General features: G+C 36.7%; 1 protein-coding gene across 4 annotated transcripts in view; it reads left to right on the top strand.

Annotated features, from left to right (window-relative positions):
• Positions 1 to 13,874, top strand: part of TOPBP1 (DNA topoisomerase II binding protein 1) — a 61,698-nt gene that overhangs the window by 20,657 nt on the left and 27,167 nt on the right. For all 4 annotated transcript variants that reach the window (XM_006936405.5, XM_006936406.4, XM_006936407.3 and 1 more), the window contains 5 exons: positions 128 to 441; positions 1,108 to 1,280; positions 5,179 to 5,390; positions 6,873 to 7,159; positions 13,644 to 13,817. In XM_006936405.5, coding sequence (XP_006936467.1) covers positions 128 to 441; positions 1,108 to 1,280; positions 5,179 to 5,390; positions 6,873 to 7,159; positions 13,644 to 13,817 — 1,160 coding nt within the window. The remainder of the gene's footprint in view (positions 1 to 127; positions 442 to 1,107; positions 1,281 to 5,178; positions 5,391 to 6,872; positions 7,160 to 13,643; positions 13,818 to 13,874) is intronic.

Raw genomic sequence — 13,874 nt, forward strand, 5'->3', positions numbered from 1 at the left:
GGATGGGTTCATATCTTTTCTTCATTGTGTACTTACCGAGCCTTAATTTTTTTTTAAGTGTGGTCACAATTCTCAGGCTCCCTGTTACCTTTATATCTGGTAGAATACATTTCTTTGTCTCTTTCAGTTGAAGCTCCGAAGTCTGAAGTTGAGCCCTTTAATGACTCTACTCATATTTCCCTGCAAGAAGAAAACCAGTCTTCTGTCACTCGTTGCCATCCTGACGCTTCTACAATTACTGAAGGTTTATTTAGCCAAAAGAGTTTCCTTGTTGTGGGTTTTAGTAGTGAAAATGAATCTAATATTGCAAACGTCATAAGAGAAAGTGCTGGAAAAATTGTCTCCCTTCAGAGCAGAATTGTTGCTGATTATGCTGTGGTTCCTCTGCTGGGGTGTGAAGTAGAAGCAACTGTAGGAGAAGTCGTTACAAATACGTGGCTGGTAAGAAAACCCTGAAGTAGTTGAAATGTAGTGTGGAAGGATGTCAGATGCGAAGGATGTCAGATGCTGGAAGTGTTCATGTGTATTTCCTAGGCAGTGCAGTGCAGTTTAGGTATATTGGTATTTATGTTTGAGCAGTTTAGATTTTGCTTTTAGCAAAAGAAATTCTAAGATCTGAAAATGTGCAAGCTTCTTGGTCCTGGTCCTGGTAGAGTAGAGCTTATTGTTTCCTTGGGGCCACAAGAGCAGCTTTCCTTCTAAGAAAGTTATTCCAGGTCATCTTGTACTGGTTCAGTCTTCCCTGTTTTCTCACAACCAAAGCATGACAGGCACTTTTGTATTGTTGCTTGTTACTGGCTGAACACTGGTAACTTCACCATTTTTTTTTAAGTTTACAAGAATTAAAAAAATTTATAAACTAATACTTTGGAAGACATTAAATTTAAAGCAATATTTCCTAATTTTGGTGATAAACCTGACTGATCTTAATATCCTATATAATTTGATTTTTTTAATTATAATTTGGAATATATTGAGAATGAGCATACACAAGGTTATATTAAAGTTGCTTTTCATCTAAACTAAAATTACTGCTGTAACTAACCCAGCATTAACCACTGGTTGCTCATTTCAGGTTGCTGTTATTGTTTCTCTTGTTTTTAAAAGGTAACTTGCATAGACTATCAGACTTTAGTTGATCCGAAGTCAAATCCTCTCTTCATGCCAGTCTCAGTAATGGCAGGAATGACTCCTTTAGAGGATTGTGTTATTTCATTCAGCCAGTGTGCAGGAGCCGAAAAAGATTCATTGATATTCTTAGCAAAACGCCTTGGAGCAAGGTATGAGGTATTTTTCACACACCTACTATCATGGTGTACCTTTTATGCTTTTGACTTAATTGGTGAATATTCAAATTGGAATTAGGCTGAGTGTCTTTATAATATTTATAGGAATTATATAGTGTACCTGCGTCATGGTTCAGGGTTACTAGATGGATTCCTGGCAGATGTTAAGATCACGGGCATTAATGCTTACCTACCAGGAAAGGGAAAATCTAAGGCTGATACAAGGGCCATTATTGAATATTACACATCTAAGCGTTATTCCCTTCCTTGTACCATATGGATGATTGATTCTTTTTCAGTAATTCTTGGGAAGGGAAAAAAAAAAACTTAAAAGTTACTTCCAAAATCCATATGAGCCCAACCCCTAAGTGAACTTTAAGTGGTGGCTGTTTTAAAAGGAAGTACCAAACTGTTATGTATATGGTAAATGTAAATGGACTAAACTTTTATATTAAAAGTTCTTTTGTCTCTCAAAAATAAAAAGAAATTTAAAAAAAAAATTCTTTTAGGTTAGATCTTGAAGCAACGCTTAAAATGATTTTAAACAGGAGACATACCTAAAACAAATTGATTTGAGAACATCTCAGAAAAAAAAAAAAAAAAAGATGGGCAAAGGTATGTCAAAGAAATGCAAACAAAAAGAAAGAAGGAGTTGCAGTTCTAATGTCAGACAAGTTTGGGTTCAATTAAAAAGGTGTTAAATAAGAAAAAGAATAGCACTGTAAGTAAAGAGCTATTTACACTGAAGGTTTTATTTACACACACACACACACACCCACACACCCCCACACACACACCACAAAGAACATGACTGTCATGCATAAGACAAAACTTAGGAGATAGGAGGTGGAATCAACAGGAATACATGACTTGTAGGAGACTTTAACTCTCATCTTTTACTTCATGACAGGTCAAATAGAAAACAGGGAAAGATCTAGATTTCAGTAGCATAGTCCCCTATCCTGAAAAGGTGAATATACCTTTTCCAGTGCCTGTGGAACACTTATAAACATTGCCTGTGAAATTGGCCACAAAGAAAACCTCAGTAAATTTCCTAAACTAGAAAGAGCACAGACCATATTCTCTAATCACAGTGCAAAAAGATTAGAAATGAGTAGTAGAAATAGAAAATGAAAAGATCTTATTAACTGGACATTTTAGAACTGTTTTTCATAACTCTTGGTTCCAAGAGGAATTCAAAACCATTTATATACCTAGAAATCATTATCAACCGAATGGTAATAAGCAATTCCAGTGCCTAGATTGTGATGTTAAAAATACCATTTCCCACTAAAAGAAATTAAAATGTAAAGAAATGATTAAGTTCACAAAAGGTGCCAGTAAGTCTGGAATATTGTCAGACCAGATAGCAAGGACTACTAAGGAAGTTGTGTGCAAAGGACCTCCACTGGCCAAAGACAGGAAAATTTATGTGTCACCAGAGATCATAATGGCAGTGGATGCAAACACTTCAAATAATATTAAATGAAGACTTTATAATGACACCAAAGAAAGCTAATTGGTCATGTTGAAAGATGCTAGGAAACCAGCTCTTTTTTCTTTCTTTCTTTCTTTCTCTTTCTTTCTTTCTTTCTTTCTTTCTTTCTTTCTTTCTTTCTTTCTTTCTTTCTTTCTTTCTTTCTTTCTTTTTCTTTTGTGAGAGAGAGAGAAATGAGGCTCACTCGATGTGGGGCTTGGGCTCACCTGAAGCAGGACCAGCTCATTATTTTGAAAGTGTTAAAGAGAAAGGATCAAGTATTTATCCAGTCTTTCCTATGTAATCGGTATCAGAGTACCATAATAACGGATAAGACAGAGTTTCCCTTTCAGAGGTATTCCAACAAATAAATGAAGGATAGGGTTATAACTCATAATATCATATATGATATATATGATAGCATCAAGCCTTGAAAATCAGTAATCACATAATAAAGAGGAAAACAGACATTATATGTCTCTTAATGTAGAGCATAGTGCCACCTTGAAGTGGCCTTACCACAGTGATGTGACGTCAGTCTGATGAAGCCTTTAGATTCAACTACTGATTCATAGGAAGTAGGAGAGTAGTATGTTAAACTAGAGCATAGAATGCAGTCAGCAAAATCAGACTTGGAGATAACCTTATGTTATAAATAATACAGTGTCTTCACAAATATACATTAAGAGGATAGGGAAAAGGACGAATCCTATAAGCTAAAAGACCAAAACAAGCAAACATGTAGGGTGCCTGCATGGCTCAGTCAATTTAGCGTTAAGACTCTTTGATTTCAGTTCAGGTCATGATCTCACAGTTCATGAGGTCAAGCCCCATGTTGGGCTCTGTGCTGACAGTGTGGAGCCTGCTTGGGATTCTCATTCTCTCTCTCTCTCTCTCTGCCCCTCCTCTGCGCGCTTGCTCTCTCTCCCTCTCTCTTTCTCAAAAATAAACTTATATAGATTTAGTGTTTAAGGATGCACTCTGTGATAAACCTAGAAGGTAAGGAGTGATTACCATAAATACCCAAATAGTGGCTACTGTTATTAAGAAGGGAGGGACATGTTGGAAAGGTTCTGGAGTGGCTGGCAAGATTCTGTCATCTGATGTAGGTGGTAGATACAAGGGTTTTCACCTTATAATGATGCTGTAAATTATATATTTCCTTTTTTGTTGTGTCCTGTATTTGAATTATACTAAACAATAAAAAACGTTTAAAAAAACCCTGAAGTTGCATGGGGTGCGTAGGAGGCTCAGTCAGTTAAGCATCCAACTTCGGCTCAGATCATGATCTCACGGTGCATGGGGTCGAGCCCCACGTCGGGCTCTGTGCTGAGAGCTATGAACCTGGAGCCTGCTTTGGATTCTTTGTCTTCCTTTCTCTGCCCCTCCTCCACTTGTGCGCTCGCTCTCTCTCTCTCTCTCTCTCTCTCTCTCTCTCAAAAATGCATAAATACTAAAAACCCTGAAGTTGTAGAAAATCTAGAAAGTAACAATAGCAAAAGAATGAGATCAGACTCCATGGGGTAGACCAAAGCAATGCTCAGAGAAAAATGCAGTAAAATGGCTATGTAGGAAACTAATATACAGAAACCATTGACATTCGTACAACCAGTTAGAAAAGCTAATGAAAGCTAAGGTTACAATGAGAGATAAAATACCAACAGATTTAACATGAAACTTGGAAGACTTATAGAAGCTTATAAAACTCTATTAAGGGAACAATAGAAAAGATACCCATGTTCTTGGAAAGAAGATTATAAAGTTTCTATTTCCCCTACATTGATATATAAATTTAACATCTCAGTAAAAGTGCCATCCAAAGTTTTTAGGGAGGGCAATAAGCAAACATTCTTAATTTAATTAGAAAAGGTTAGAAGCAGGAAAGTTGTGAGATGGAGCCCCACATTGGTCTCTGTGCTGGGCATGGAGCCTGCTTGGGATTCTCTCTTTACCTCTCTCTCTCTCTGCCCTATCCCGCCCCAAAATAAATAAACATTTTTTTAAAAGGGTATCAAATGAGATTATGTGTGAAGATGCTTTGGGAAGACATAGTGAGCTAGAAAGATGAGCAGTCAGTTAAGCATACAACTGTTATTCATAACCTTTCTATGCTCCCTAGTTCCATGCCTCCTTGTGGGAAGAAAGGCCAAGGTGGGTAGGTGAGACTAAGGAGGTAATTTTCCTGGTTAGTTCTTGAAAGTCTAGTTTAATTTGCTAATGTTGTTATAAAAAGTTTTATTGTAGCAATGCATTTTTACCTTGGAGTAAGCATTTGTAAGAGGATTCTTAAGTGTATCAAATTTTTATCAGCAAGTATGATCTTAGAATGCTAACAACAGTTGTATTAGACACTTTCTTAGTTTGCACACTAGTTGTATATATGACCATTTGCTTTTATTTAAATATACTTTTCAGCGTTCAAGAATACTTTGTTCGCAAATCCAATGCAAAGAAAGGCATGCTTGCCAGTACACATCTTGTATTGAAGGAACCAGGTGGTTCTAAATACGAAGCTGCCAAGAAGTGGAATTTACCGGCAGTCAACATATCATGGCTATTGGAGACTGCTAGAACGGGAAAGAGAGCAAGTGAAAGCCATTTTCTGATTGAAAAGTCAACTAAAGAAGGTTAGTACTTTTGTTTTGTTCTTTTGTATGTATTTTTACAATTGGATGGTTCCTGGAATATGAATGTGCCAAAGCTTGTTTTTAGGAAAGTTCATTGAGTTTTGCTTTTCACATCTCATGTAGTGCATGTGATGTTGAACATTCCTTATCGGGTGGCAAAATAAACATGTTCATAGCACAGATGTTTAATTTGTATCTGCTCTCCACTGTAGGTACTGTCTGAAAGCTGGAAGATACAAAACAACCTTCTAGCAATCTAGGGTCTCAACGTTTGAAGCCTTAAGATGTGGGCTCGGATCCCATTTACTGTTCCTTCTGTGGCTCACACTGACTATAATTCATGTGCTCTCTCTTCCTCTCCTCTTCGGACTTTTACATCTTTTCTCTAGCCTACTTCGTGCTTACCTCTTCATCCTTATCTTTCAGTTCTCAGCTGGAATGTCACTTTCCCTAGGAAACCTTCCTTAATCCACCAAGTACAGCCTTTGGCCAAAACTCCCTTCATTATGCCTTTTATACTTCTGATCCCAATATCTTAATTCTAGTTTGCTTTTGTGTCTTCCCACTCATTATAAGCTCTGAAAGGGCAAAAAATATGCATGTCTTATGCATTATATATTTTTCCTTGGCTAGCACTGGGCTGGCATGGCCTAGCCATCTAATTGTTTATGTTAAATATTGAAAAAAGATAAGCGGATGGAAAGACACGGTAGCTTCTCTTCTAAGGTGATGGCATCTCTGTGCAAACTTCAGGGTCAAATCAGTATCTTGGAATTAGCTCTCAGAGCCATTGCTTACCCAGACAGACTGGAAATTTTACAACTGAGGCAAAGTGATGTTTAGGACATATTAAGATTTCACTAAGGACTTTCCAAAAACTCCACTGTATTTGTTAACTCAGAGTACACATAATTGGGATTTTTTTTTTTTTAACTCTGCCATTGACTTAAGATGACACTTAGATAATTTTTGGCAAATTGTGAGCTTTATTGAGAATATTTCAAGTTAAACAAGATGAAATAGAAAATTTCATTAATTGTTTCAGCTGATGTGCTTTGTCTAATTCAACATAGATTTTAATACATCATTTTGTTTTGTTTTGTTTTGTTTTGTTTTGTTTTGTTTTGTTTTGTTTTTGAAAAGTGGGCATATGGGGGCACTTGGATGGTTCAGTCTGTTAAGCGTCTAGCTTCAGCTCAGGCCATGATCGCAAAGTTTGCGCATTCAAGCCCCATGTCGGGCTCAGCACTCTCTGCCCCTCCCTCTCTCCCTGTCTCTCTGCCCCTTCCCCCCCTCACACTTTATTTTTCTCTAAAAATAAACGTTTAAAAAGTGGGTATATATAACTTTGTGGTTTAAAGTATACTTGAGAATTCATGTGAAAACTAACAAGGTATAAAAGATCACTTCAGGTGTGTCTCTTTAGAGACAGGTGATGACATTAGTGGCTCACATTTGTTTCTTTTCATTTTAAATCTCTAGAACAAGGTTTGGAAACTGAAATAACAAACAGGGTGAACGTAAGCCCAGATACTGCAGAGCATCCTGTCCCACACCTGGACACTCACAGGAAAACAGCCGTTACACCTTTAGATATGAACAGCTTTCAGAGTAAAGCTTTCCATGCCGTGATCTCCCAACACACCAAACAAGTGTCTGTGTCCCCACCGGTAGGACAGCCGCTTCAGAAGGAACCCTCCTTGCATCTGGATACACCATCAAAATTTCTGTCCAAAGACAAACTCTTCAAGCCTTCCTTTGATGTGAAGGTAACGTTCATAGAAAATGGTCCTGGAGTTAACAATTTCGTAGTGTATAAAGTTAAAGCTCCAAATTCTGCATCACCTCTAAAGTTTGTAGTAGTAAGTTTTGTAGAGATATTGGAAGGTAGATTCATGTTATTGAGTCCCACTGTATACTCAGGGTTGAGATAACAACTGGAGATAAAATGGTGTGAAATCAGGACTGGGTTCAAGTCCTAGATCTGTCATGAACAGTGTGACTCTAGACAGATCATTTGGTATATCCAAGCATAGGTTTTTTTCTTTTGTACAAAGAGAATATCACTTTCCCTGAAAGCTCACAGATTTATCATAGGATCAAATGAAATGGTGTGATGAAATAATTTTATAAATCCTGTAAACACATTGCTACTGATGTTTCAATTCTAGCAGTGCACTTGGTGCTTGCTTTCTGAGAATGTGTCTATTATCACCTTATTTTGCAGTCCTTTCCCTTGAAAAGATGAGTTAAATCTGCTTTTGTTTGATCTCCTGAGCACTTGGAGTATGACACCCTTTCTAAAAAAAATTCATGCACAAATCAAGAGCTCATTTGACAATAATTGGTTTCCTTTTATTCCCCAAAGATGATTTTCTTTATTATTCCTTTAACAGCTGTTGGCCTTTCAAGTGGCTATTCCAATCGTTGTTTATGATTTTTTACTTTTTATCTATGAACCTTTGCACAAGTGTAGTTATTACTCATATATTAGAGTTTGCTGATAGGGTATTAAGAAACAACATTCTAATAATTTTTACTGGTGCGTTTTGGAGTAGGCTTATAAAGTTTACAGGTTGTTCATCTTCAGAAAATAAATATGCATTGATATTTGGACACTTTGCACCAAGCAAAACCTTTGCTGAGATCTCTTCTAAAGTAACATTTTGTACTGTGATTAGCACTGCTTGTTATGCCTTAAGAAATAGAGGAAAACCACTGGTTTGATATCTGAGATCTAGAATCAGGCCTCTGCTTTGTTTCCTACTTCTTTCAACCTCTTTAGGCTCCATCACCCCCATCTATAAAATCATGAGGTATATTTAGATGGTCTCTCAGGTCTTATAGCTCACAGATTCTTTGAATAGTAAATGAAATGTTATTAGTAGGCAAGACAATAGAAGAAATATTCCCAGTCATTGAGACGGTTCTTCTTTAGATACCTTTCAGAAAGGTACAAAACACACTCAAAGGTTTTATTGTTTAGAGTCATAGTTTACTTAGCAGTGTTTTTCTCTTTTTTGGGGCCGGGGGGAGGTTTGGTGGTTTTTGGTGATAAAATAGTGCTTCATCTTAAAATCAGTGGTTCTTCACATTGATGTAACATGGTATATTGAAATTTTTGCTCTGAAAACAGAAGAGCCCATGGAATAATTACAAAATTGGACATATGTTAGGCCTCACATTTTAAAAATCTCCTATATAAACTTAACTTTTAATTGATATACATCAGAAAAGTACAACAAATGTGCTGCTAAATGAAGTCAGAGTTAACAGCTGGGAGGCCACTGTATATGTTCAGAAAGAGATCACTGCCAATGCCATAGAACCTTCCTCATGCTGCTCCTCCTTACTGTTTTCTCCTTCTAACACTGTAGCTTTGTTATGCTTGTTTTTGACTCTTAAATATGTCGAATTATAATATGTATTCTTTTGAGTAATTTTTTTCCTTGAGCCTTCACTTGAGAGCTGTGTCCATTTCCCTGTAACTGCAGTTCATTGATTTCATAGGTGTGTAACATTCCATTATATGGACATGCCACAATTTACATATCCATTCCACTGTTGGTGAGCATTTAGGTGGCTGCTAGATTTTTGGTGTTACATAATGTGGACATTCTTGTGCATGTCTCTTGGAATATGTGTGCATGCATTTCTTTTTGATATATGCCTAAAAGTGAAATTGCTGGGTCATATTTCAACTTGAGGGGAGACTGACAAACTGTCAAAGTGGTATACCAGTTTATACTCCTACTAGTAATGTATGAAGCACCCAGCATTCCCCATCCTTGCCAGCAAGGAATTATAAGTTGAGGTTTTTCTAACTTTTCACTTAGAAATAATTTCTAACTTACAAAAAGTTGCAAAATGAAAATACTAGAAGGAATACTCATATACCAATTGTTCAGAAATGGAGTTTTCATTACTTTCCAGATGGAAAGACTGTGTTTTTAATTTCTTATTACATTGTGATCAGAGTGTTTATTTCTGTTTCATAGAACTTACTGATTTTTTATGTGTATTCCCTGTCATATCAGTATATAATAACATTTCTTGATTTTTGAGAACATTTTGTGAGAAGATATATCTCTATTAGGGATAGTTTTTGCTACACACACACACACACACACACACACACACACGTATACACACACATACATATATATACACACACATACATATACACAAACACACACCCCTGAAGATCAGACTTTACTGATTATGTTGTTTATTAGTTAGATCCTTTATAATAGTCTCTCCTAGATTTTGTTCATTTAACCCATCTCATAAGTGGTATTTTCAGGTTTCCTAATATGGCGTGTTTCTTTTTTTTTCTTGCATCACATGTGGTTTTGTTTTAGATAGGTGATTGCTATGTTAATTAGTACATAGATATTTGTAACTATTGGTGTAACTTGGAATGTGTCCTTTGTCTCATTTAACACTTTTTGGCTTGTGAAGTCTACTTTGGTATCAGGATTTCAATCCCTGCTGTTTTATTTTCTTTGCCTTATAAATCTGTGCATTCCTTTATTTTGGCCTTTTTGGATTGCTGTGTTTTAAATGTAGAATTAAGCATAGAACTGAGTTTTGCTTTATGAGCCATTTTGAAAATTTTTCTCTTTCAACTGAGGGACCTAAGCCCTTTCACATTTAATATGATTTATATTTGGTCTCAATTCTGTCATATGTTGTAATTATTTTATATCACGTATGTGTGTATACTGTGTGTTTCTTCACATATTGTGTCCTCTGTTTTGGGATTTTTTTTTTTCCTTTTCATATTTAGGAAAGGATTTGTTAGTTTTATTCTTATGGGGCCCTTAAGCCCCCTTCTTACTTAACCTTTTGTCAGTTTTAAATTATGTTTTGACCCCTACTTATTGCATCTGTTGCAGTCAATGATCTTATTCTGTTTCTCCATTTTCTCTCTTCCACTGTTTTTAATTATGTTTTTCTACTTTGTCAGGAAATAAAATGTGTGTATAGTTTTTCAACCCATGGCCCTCACCCTTGTTTTAATCTTAACCCTACCATCAAATACGTGAAAGGCTTTCTGTCATCTTTTGGTAGGATGAAATTCATCCTCTAATAGAATACTCAGGAAGGTCACATGTGTGCAGTAGTTCCTGAGTTGTGCACATTCAGAACCTTTACCAAGGCTTTGATTATTCGACAGGTTGTAGTGTTCTTGGTTTGCATTTTTGTTTTCGTGAGTTTCCTGAAAATGCTGCTCTGCTGCTTTTCTTTGTGTATATTGTTTTTGAAAATTCTGATGCCAGTCTACATTTTTTTTGTAAGTTATTCCATCTTTTGTGCCTGAAGGCCATGTGGAGTTTTCTTTTACAAGGATATGTCTAGAATACTGATCATTCTCCATCAGTTTTCCCTAGAACATAGCAGGTTTTTAAATGTTTGGAATTCGGATCCTTCTCCAAATGTTTGGTCTGAGAGATAAGAAGAATGGAGATGCCAGTCAGCTGAGTTGAATGGAATGGATTGGGATCAGGGCCTCAGATCAAGAGTTTGTATTTTGGACACATAATGTTAGAGATGCCTGTTAGATATCCAAGTACTGTTGTCAAATAGGCAGTTACATGTAGAGCTTGAAGTTTGGGTAATGATCTGGACTAGAAAAAGAAATTTGGGAGTTGAGGTTTGTAGGTAATATTTAAAGCCATATAAAATTTAGATGCCAAGAGAGCAGGAGAAGAAAAAAAGTCCAGAAATACTCTCAGGGGTTCACATTTAGAGGATGAAACAGCAGGGGTGACTGGAGAAGGAGCCACCAGTGAGGGGAGAGAAAGCCTGGAGATTGTCTTAGAGGTCACATAAGAAAGTATTTGAGGAAGTAGGGGTTAACTATTCAGATGCTGCTGAAAGTCAAGAGAGGTAAGAATCAAAAATTGGCCATTGGATTTAGCATTATGGAGGTCAGTGGTGATCTTAACAGGAAGAGTTTTGATGACGTGGTGTAAGTGCAAGCCAGTGTAGATTCATACAGGAATGCAGAAGTTTGGAGACATTGGATATAAACTATGCATTTGAGGAATCTCACTCTGTAAAGGGGAACCAAGAAATGGGATGGTTGCTGTAGGGCAGAGTAGAGTTAAAAGAAGGTTGTTTTGTTTGCAAGATCGAAAAAATAACTGTGTGCCAATATGGCCAATCTAGTAGATCCAGTTGATGATGCAGACAAAACGGGAGAATTGCGAAAGCCACATCTCTGAGCTGGTACGTGCTAGGAAGTACCAGAAAGCAAGCAGTGTTAATGGCACAGGTGCAGAAAGAAGGTAGATGTGGTATGGGAGGTTCTGATTTTTTTTTTTTTTGTATGAAAAATCCTTTAAATGCTATATAGAAACCTTTAAAAATTTTTAGCAAATAGAAAGCCTTACCATGTTCTCACAGAAAAGATTAAACATTGTAAAGACCTATAAAGATAATATAAATCTTATTAAAAATGCAAGCAAAAAGAGTATTAAGAATCTAAAGAATAACTGAGGGTAAGCACTAGCCCTAATAGTTATTCATACATCGTATGAAGTTGCAGCAATTGAAGGAGTGTGTTATCACATGAGTACTCAATACACAGGATTACACCCATAGTTAGGAGAATGTATTATATGATAAAGGGGGCATTCAAATCAGGCGACTGGTTAACATCTGAGAATACACTTGGGATGAGAACTTAACCCTTACCCCTTACATCAGAATAAATTTCAGAGGATTAGATATTATTTACATACACAAAATGAAGGCATAAAAATTATAGAACAGACCTCGAGAGAGTCAGTTTGTTTTTCAGTAATCCCACCATTAGGAAGTCTTTTCTAACTATAACATATACCCTTAAGAAAGTAAAGGATTCTGGGGTGGCTCGTTTGGTTAAGTGTTTGACTTCAGCTGAGGTCATGATCTCACGGTTTGTGAGTTCGAGCCCCACGTGGGGCTCTGTGCTGACAGCTCAGAGACTGGAGCCTGCTTTGGATTCTGTGTTTCCTCTCTCTGCCCCTCCTCCACTTGTGCTCTGTCTCTCTCTGTCTCTCAGAAATACATAAATGTAAAAAAAAAAAATTTCTTTTTAAAGTAAAGAATTCACATGAATCTGACAGCATTAAAAGAAATTCTCCACATTCAACTGCAGATTTTACAAATGTGCAATAAAAGTATTTCAAAATTCTCCATGGCAAAAATTTGACAACATTGGAAACAAATATATGTATATCTCAGTGGGTATGTATACATATAAATTTATGCAAATATTTAGGCAAGAGAATAAAAAAAAAAAGACAAACCAATTGGAAAAATGGGCAAGAGCTAGGAGGAGATAGCTGTCACAAAAACTTCAATAGAAATATTATACATGCATAAAGATGTTTAATATCATTTGTATAATAGGGTGGGAAATTAAATTTTTTTAACCTATCAGATGGGCAAAAAAGAAAAATCTAATTACCCACTGTGCTGTCAAGCATGTTGGGAAACATACTTCAAGGCTCATGAAAATGTCAACATTGTTATATAAATTTTGCTTAAATGTTTCCCTTTACTCTTACATGGGAAAAATGGTGTGTGTGCAAGGTTGTTCATTGCATCATTATTCTGGCAGAAGATTGTTAATCTAAGTATTCATCAGGAGAGCAGTGCTAAATACAGTCAGTCAGCTGTCTGCATGGAATACTATACAGATGGGAAAGAGGGGCAGCAGCATGGGCCCCTTCCCATGAGGGAACTGTGGGTGGCTTGGGAACAGGAATATATTTTGTTCCTTTGAGGATTTTTCACAATTCTCAGCTCAGTCTGACTTATTAACCTTATAGTTCACATCTTGGTTATATCCATCCTTGTTTATCCGTTTCCTTCCATGTTTTTTGTTTGTTCATTTTGGTTTTTGGTGTCCTTAATTTTAACTGCACCTCCTAGTCTAAGATTTGGCCGAACATGGGTAGCACAGCTGAAAATGTAAGTGTGTTTGTCTCTTTGAACCCATTTGCTGGACAGTACAAAATTATTTTTCTTTACTGTGTTCAGATGCAGATAATATTTCATTCTTTTTGTTGTTTGGAGGAAAACTGGAGGAGGCTAAAGCTGTAATCCAGTTAATTTTGAGGATTCTCCTCTCTCTCCTCTCTTTACCTCTCCTGTTTCCCTTTCCCTGTACTGTTTACGTTCCTCTTTTATCTCTTCCCTTGTCTCCTTGTCTCCTCTTCCTCTTAACCTTTCTTTCCCTCTCCCTCACCATACATCTAGGATGCACTTGCAGCCTTGGAAACTCCAGGAGGTCCCAGCCAACAGAAAAGGAAACTGAGTACACCACTTTCAGAAGTCATTGTCAGAAACTTGAAACTTGCTGTGGCAAACAGCTCCCGAAATGCTGTTGCTCTTTCTGCCAGCCCTCAGCTGAAGGATGCCCAGTCCAAGAAGGTAGAATTAGATTTCTTAGTAAAAGCAAGTTGTATGTAAAATATTTCAAATAATAAT

The sequence above is a fragment of the Felis catus genome, chromosome C2, assembly GCF_018350175.1.
Source record: "Felis catus isolate Fca126 chromosome C2, F.catus_Fca126_mat1.0, whole genome shotgun sequence".
NCBI lineage: Eukaryota > Metazoa > Chordata > Mammalia > Carnivora > Felidae > Felis > Felis catus.